The 7,157-nt window shown below is 53.9% G+C and overlaps 1 protein-coding gene across 1 annotated transcript in view; it reads left to right on the forward strand.

Annotated features, from left to right (window-relative positions):
- The window catches only part of LOC105816068 (solute carrier family 22 member 23), a 48,990-nt gene that overhangs the window by 19,042 nt on the left and 22,791 nt on the right, over positions 1–7,157 (forward strand). Inside the window, exon 2 of the mRNA XM_012651385.1 lies at positions 1,671–1,798. Within this exon, the coding sequence (XP_012506839.1) occupies positions 1,671–1,798 (128 nt within the window). The remainder of the gene's footprint in view (positions 1–1,670; positions 1,799–7,157) is intronic.

The following is a 7,157-nucleotide window of genomic DNA, read 5'->3' on the forward strand; positions in this document are numbered from 1 at the left end:
TAAGGGCCCATTCCTTATAGGCGGTGCCTTCTGTGTGTGCTCACATGGCAGAAGGAGCAGGGCAGCCCCCTTCAACGTCTTTTATAAGGGCACTAATCCCATCCTCGGGACTTAATCACCTAAAGGCCGTACCTCTTAATACTATCCCACTGGGGATTAGGTTCCCACATATGGGGGGCGGGCCACATTCAGAACACAGCACCACTAATACTTTTTCCATCTGTGGATTCATTTCGTTAAAAGACTCTCCTGAGCTAGCAGTTAACAATAACTTCCTACCAGTGTTACCAGTGTCCATCATGATTTTCTTGCTACTATGTAACCAAAATAACATCCCGATATAACTGGAACGCTGAGGGCTAGAGGAGGCTGGGACCCTCACCCAGACTTTGATTTCTACTTTGTCTCTCCCAATCAGGGGTCTGCTGCCTGTCTCGTAATAAAGTGTTATTGGCATATGGCCACGTCTACTCCTGTGCCTGTCTGGGCTGCTGGGCGGAGCTGAGGAGTTAGGACAGAGACCACTTCCCCACAAAGTCTAACGTACTGACTGCTCGGACATTTACGGAGGCAGCGTGCTAACTTCTGCTCCAAACCGTCACGTCGTTCTCTTTGACCTCTCAATACTGTCATAGATGTAAATTTACAAAATGAATTGATGATAAAGCACTAGATTTTATTTTTCTATTGGGGCTCCTCACAAGATTTTATCTTAAAAAAAAAAAAAACAAATCCCATTGCTGAAAGCCACCGTGTTGTGGCATCCTCTCGAAGAGACACGCAGTTAGCAGCAAAATGGGAATCGTTCTGGGGGGAAGCCCTGCCAGAGTGAGCCTGAAAACGTTCAAAGATGGAAAGTGACTGCCATTAGCAGTCATTTTTGAAACTTAAAATAATTCTATTACTATTTTTTTGGTGACAAAAGACAACAAAAACAGCAGCCTTCGATGAACTGTTCATACATGCTTTAGAAACCCATGGTTATCTTGAAAGGAGTACATTGATTTCTTAACACAGTTGGTAGATTGTTGCTCATATCTGCCACTTTTTAAAATGTTTATTATTTTTACTTTGTAATTGCGAAATAATAATAATAATTGCACATATTCGTGGGGTACAGAGTGGTGTTTCCATACACACGGTGCACAGTGATCAGATCAGGGCAGTTGGCATATCCAGCGTCTCAAACGTACCATTTCTTTGTGTTGGGAACACTCAGTCCCCGACTTCCAGCTATTCGAAACTGTACTACATCATCGGCCGCCGCGGCTGCCCACATGCTGTGAACACAGGAAGTTCTTCCTCCTATCTGGCTGCGATTTTGAATCCTTTAACCAGTCTCCCCGTCACCCTCCCCTCCTCTTCCCAGCCCCTAGTTCCTCTGTTCACCTTTTACCTCTGTGAGATCGACTTTTTTTAAGCTTCCACATATGAATGAGAACCTGCAACGTTTAACTTTCTGTTGAACACGTTTAAAGTCTCAGTGTTTACATTTTGTAGAAGAAAACTAGAGACATTTCGGTGTGCACAGTCTTACTCCCCTTCTTGGGCCGATGAGCGTCCTGAGCCCTTCCTGGCCCCTGGGCAGAGACTGACGGCGACCCACCTGCAAAGGTCCCTGCGCCCGGAAGCACCGAGAGACATTCACCTGTTCCCTTTTGTCTTTGAAGGATATTCCCCGAGTCCCTGCGGTGGCTGATGGCCACCCAGCAGTTTGAGTCTGCGAAGAGGCTGATCCTGCACTTCACACAGAAGAACTGCATGAGCCCCGAGAGCGACATCAAGGGCGTGATGCCAGGTGAGTACTCTGAGGGCGGCCAGAGCGCGAGCCCATCCAGGCTCCGGGAGGATTCACAGAGCAGGTCCCTGACACCCGTGCTGGTTCCGTTGCAGCAAACCGCTATCTTAGCTCACGCCCTGTTGTCCTGTGACCGCACTTTCTGCACAAGGGCAGCGTGACAGCTAGAGTGTGGGAATGGGAGTGAATTGAGATTCTCTCCACTGTGTGGGTGTTGACTGCTTTCATGGTCAAGTCCAGCCCACTGCGGTGCCCCACACCGCCTGCCAAATCCAGAAGCAAGGCACGAGCCTAACCCCCACCCGCTCTTCAAGGGACCCTTGGCTGTCTGGCCCACAGCGCTGACCGCCCGCCAGGTTTAAATTGCCGCCAGAGCCCTGGCTCAGGGTGCGGGTAGCTTCGCGACCTCTCTTTTCCCAAGAGTGACCTCCAGAGAGCTGCTGCTGTCTATTTCGGCCATGATGTATTTGTTGGGTGACGGGGGACAGGAAAAGTGAGGCGTTCTTGTGCAGTGGTGCGCAGGGCTTGCAAGCTTGGCGCCAGAAGCATCGCCAAGAGGTCGTTGAAATCCAGATTCCTGGGCCCCTCCCTGGCACACAGATTTGGGGTAAACTCTGAGAACTTGCATTTTTAATGAGCGCCAGAAGAGATTCTGGTGTGAGTCGTGTGCAGATCTCCTTTCGAAAATTGCTGGCAGACCCATTCCGAGCTCTGAGCCGCTGCCCTAACCTGAAGACCGGAAATAGGTTGTCGTGATCAATTCCCTGGGAACATGATCTGCGGGCCTCGTCCAAGAGAGAACATGCTCACTGTCCCCCACGATCGGAAATTCTTGTGATCCCAATTCATTCGCTGAACCATCAGCTATTTACTAGATGCGTGCTACGTGCCAGGTGCTGTTCTAGAGCAGAGAAGGAAACAGCAAAGCCGTGCTCTCACGGAGCTTTCAGGCAGGCGGGGCACAGCAGACAGGGAACAGCGACACGTGCACTGTGGCAGGAGGGGTGAGACGGTGGGGCTGAGGGGTGGAGGGTGGTGGGCAGTAGCTGCAGGCAGAGCGGCCAGGGCAGCCTGGCTCGAAGGCCAGGAGAGCAGGGGCCTGAGAGAGGTGGGGGGACATGCCCTGCAGGTCTCCACTCACGTTGGGAAGGGCCGTGTGGGAAACCCGGATCAGGGAAGCCCATGGTGCCTGCCTAGACAGCTTCTCATTAGACTCCGGATGCGGGAGATCAGGGGCCCCATGTCGGCAGAGGCTCCCCAGTGCTGCTGCCACTCAGCCAGGCCGTCGTCCCTGCCCCAACCTGTGCCCGCCACCCGAGAGTCAGGATGGCAGGGCACAGTCTACCACGGGAGACCTGCAGCTCTTGCTCCGTTGGAACAAAGGAGGCCACGCCAGGTCTGGGGCACCTGAAGAGCACTGAGTGTGGCGCTTGCAAAGGGCGTCCCCGGGCTCTTTACCCAGGGCGGTGATAGCAAACAAGACGACTCTTACATGGATTTGTGTGTCGGGCGCTTCTCTGAGTGATCTGCCAATATTGGCCCTATTTAATATTTAATCCACGTGCTTTACACGTCTTAACACGTTTTCTCAGGACAGTCCTATGAGAGAGGTGCTACAGCTGTCCCCATCTGTGGATGAGGAAACTGAGGCACAGAGGGTCTGAGTAGCTTGCCTTAGAGGCCACACAGCTACTAAGCAGCTGAGCTGGGACTTGAACCCACCAAGTGCAGAAGTGGCTTCACTGCTGCTCTGAGAGATGAGAGAGCTTGGAGAGGGACACAGATGATGCTGTGCCGGGAGGAGTGAGCATCAAATCAAGGTTGCTCCTTGGGGGCCACGTTTGCTCATTTCGGACATCCAGATGGCGTCCCCACACCCCCCCCCCAGGCCTCCTTCACCGGCAGGTTGATGCTCTTCAGTCTTACAGTACGATTTGTGGCATTTCCCTAATTAAGTCATCACACTCCGCTGCTTTCACATTAAAATATTGTCTGGGAAAAGCTTATTGTCTCCATCTAATTACACTGATGCATTTCCCTCCTATTTTTGGAAAGTGGTATTAAATCTTTTTTTTAATTTATTTCTTTGCTTATGAGTTTTGCCTGTGCATATTTCTATTCCGACGTCCCAGGCAGGAGCTGGGTGAGAGGTCGTTGGTACGTGTGACTCAGCAGAGGAGAGAGGCGTCACCTCCACCCGGGAGCCCTAGGGAGGAGGGCACACCCTTGTCATCTGCCTCTGGCTCTCTGCCACCTCCCATCTGTCAGAGGCATTGATGGCAGCCTCGTGGCAAAACCGCCACTCACTTGGGGGCGGGCAGCAGGTCTGTCTCGCCTGGCTACATCGCCACTCCAGCTTCCTTGGCCCAGCCTGGCTTTTCTGCTTGGACTCTTCCTCCCAAGGCCCCATTCGGCTGCCCAGCCAAGGCCTGGCCTGGGCCATGCAGCCTCTGCTCACTCGCTGACCTGCTAACTGGCCTCCCTGCCCTGCTCTGTCCTCCCTACAGTCCTTTCTCCTCTGCATCCAGATCAGATGTGATCTGATCGCATCACCACCTGCTTAAAAATCCTTCAATGTCCTCCCAGGGCCTTTCGGATGGACCCCCAGACCCCCTAGGCAACCTCGGACGCCATGTCTGATCTCTGCCTACCTCTGCAGATGCCCTGGCTTTCCTTTGGCTCCCAGGACAGCCATCCTCCTCCTCCTGTAGGGGCCTGTCCTCTCAGCTCCCACTCTTGCCTTGGCCAGCTCCTCAGACCAGGCCAGCCCTCCAGTCACACGCTATTGTAGCTGCAGCACTTCCCCTTGCTTGCCCCATCCCCGCTGTAACAAGCGAGTGTGCACTCCTTATCAGTGCCTGTCAGCCCTGCAGAGTTACAAGGCCCGCAAGGCAGAGCCTCTGTCTGTAGAGCCAGACACTACTGTACTCCAGAGAGACCTTGCAGGGCTCGTAGCAAACCTTCCATGAACGTTTATGGACTAAATGAATCCAGGGCTCCTGTGGGCAGGAAGGGTTAGGGTTGCTAGTCACATTGCCACTGGGTGGATGAGTGTCTCAGGCCTGGCTGTAGGTATCGGGGGGCAGTTACTCATGGCCCTAACTCAAGGCATCCTAACCTTGGGTTTATGCTGGAGGACAACATGATGTTCTCAAATTTTCTGTTTCCTTTCCTCTTTTAAAGCTATCCTTGGTTTATCTCGGGGCATGTCTGATGTTCTTAGTGGCATGTACAGCTAAATTACTTTAGGTATTTGAATGTGTCCCCCAGTGTCATTCTCACACTGTCAGTCTTGCAAACTTAGCATCACATGACATGCCCAAGTACTAACAGCTCTCCTGCCCGTGTCATAAGTCCCGAGATTTTAAACCTTGATAGACAGTGTGGGAGTCTTGCTGGTTCCAAATGTGGCCGTGTAGACGGCAGCCCCCTGTAAATAGAAAGCCCTGACCTAGAGCCACACTCAGCCCCTTGCTGTTAGTAATGCACGTTGAGCATCCCCTTATCCAACATCCTTGGGACCAGGAGTGTTTAGGATTTTAGATTTGGGGGATTTTGGAATATTTGCATTATACTTATTACTTGAGCATGCCAAATCTGAAATCTAAAATGCTCCTAAATCCAAATTTTTTTGAATACCAACATGATGCTCAAAGGAAACGCTCGTTGGAGCATTTTGGATTCTGGGATTTGGGATGCTAACCAGTGGTAAGACAAGCAACAAGTCATCAGGCAGTGACCCTGCCAGGGAGAAAACACTTGACATGCGTTTAATCCACATCAGAGCCTTGTGAGGAAGAGCTCCGTCCTCCCTACCGTAAGTGGGGGAGGGGCCCACACAGACCGAGCGTTGGGGAATAGTGATTCCCCACGTCCACTCCGTGGGAAAGGAGCTCTCAGCGTCAAGCCAGCCCCAGGGGAGGGAGAGCAAACCTGCTCTCCTCTTTCTCTCCTGGGGGAGGAACCACATGCGGGAGCAGGTGTCCTCTGTCCCCAGCCAGCCTGCTGCTGTGTTGCCAGGACGCAAGGCGAGTCTGCATGATTCAGGCGCCCCCGCCTCACGTTGCGCAGGGCTCCCCCGGCCCTCAGCAGTAACGGAGCTTGAGTTTTGCGCTCACCTGACTAAATCTGTCTTGTCAATCTGTTCAGAACCTCAGGTGACAAAAGAGTCCGTGTATCAGGCCACCTCACCGTCCCCAGCATTAGGTACCTTGCCCAAAGTCACGCTGCTCATTAAGTGGTAAAACCAAGATTTGAGCACAGGCGGGCGGCCCAGCGCCCTTGCTCCTACCTACTCTGCATGCAACTGCCGCAGCTGCGGCTCGCTGGGTGGAGCCGTGCCTCCAGGGACGGCGACAGAAATCGGCAGTGCCCGGTTAGTTGTCAGAAATGTGGCTGGCTTCTGAAGACTGGGTGTCTGAGGTGACTTCATGATAAGATCTCTCTGGACACTCGCGTCTCTTGGTCTCTTGTTTGCTTTCGAAGCACATGTACTCAAGTGACCAAGCAACCCCTTCTAAGTCGCCCTGGGCGACAAGGGCTGCCTGGAGCAGGCGCCGTCCCTCCGTCCGCACGCAGGCCGGGGCCTCAGAGCTGCCTCCTTGCAGCGGTCGGTGACTGCGGCAGAGACCGAGGCTCCCTCCTCCCCTTCTTCCTCCTCTTTCTCTTTCTGTCCTCCTCTTCTTTTTGTCTGTTCTTGGTTCTCATCTCCGTAACTGATGTTTTCCCAGCTTCACCCCTTACACGCTGGCCTTGTCCACGGGCACAACAGCAGAGCCGGTTTATGCGCTCCCGCGAATGCAGACTCCCCTCGCGTGTGTCTCCTCCGCTCCTCCCGAGCCTGGCCCTGGGCGACCTGCCTTCTCCCACCGCTGTCCTCCCAGCCCCAGACCTGCAGGTACGGAGAGGCCGTGCCCTCCTTCCACGGGTCTGCAGGGCCAGCTTTCGCTTCCCCAGTCGGTGGCGAGAAGCCAGCCGGTGCTGAGTGGGCAGGCGCGGGCCAGAGGGACACGTGCTCCCTGCGCGCCCAACGCTCTTGGACGTCTGGCCGCCTTCTTTCATTGGCCCTCGCGGCAGCGCTTGTCCCGCTTGCCAGAGGGGAAGCTGGGCTCAGAGCAAGTACACGGTTTCCCAAGGGCCCAGCAAGAAGCACCGTAGCTGAGTTCCGCCTGCGCTGGTCAGGCCCCCCGCAGCACCCAGACCTTGGCCCGACCACACGGGGATCAGTGCAAATGCAAAGGGGCAGGGGCCCAGGGCGGAGTCCAACATACCTGGCTCATCAACATTAAGTAGGCTCTGTTTGTTTTCTGGTTGGAAATTTTTCCAATGGCTCTGAGTCAAGAGGGCTGAAGCATCTGGG

The sequence above is a fragment of the Propithecus coquereli genome, unplaced genomic scaffold, assembly GCF_000956105.1.
Source record: "Propithecus coquereli isolate 6110/MARCELLA unplaced genomic scaffold, Pcoq_1.0 Scaffold354, whole genome shotgun sequence".
NCBI classification, from domain to species: Eukaryota; Metazoa; Chordata; class Mammalia; order Primates; family Indriidae; genus Propithecus; species Propithecus coquereli.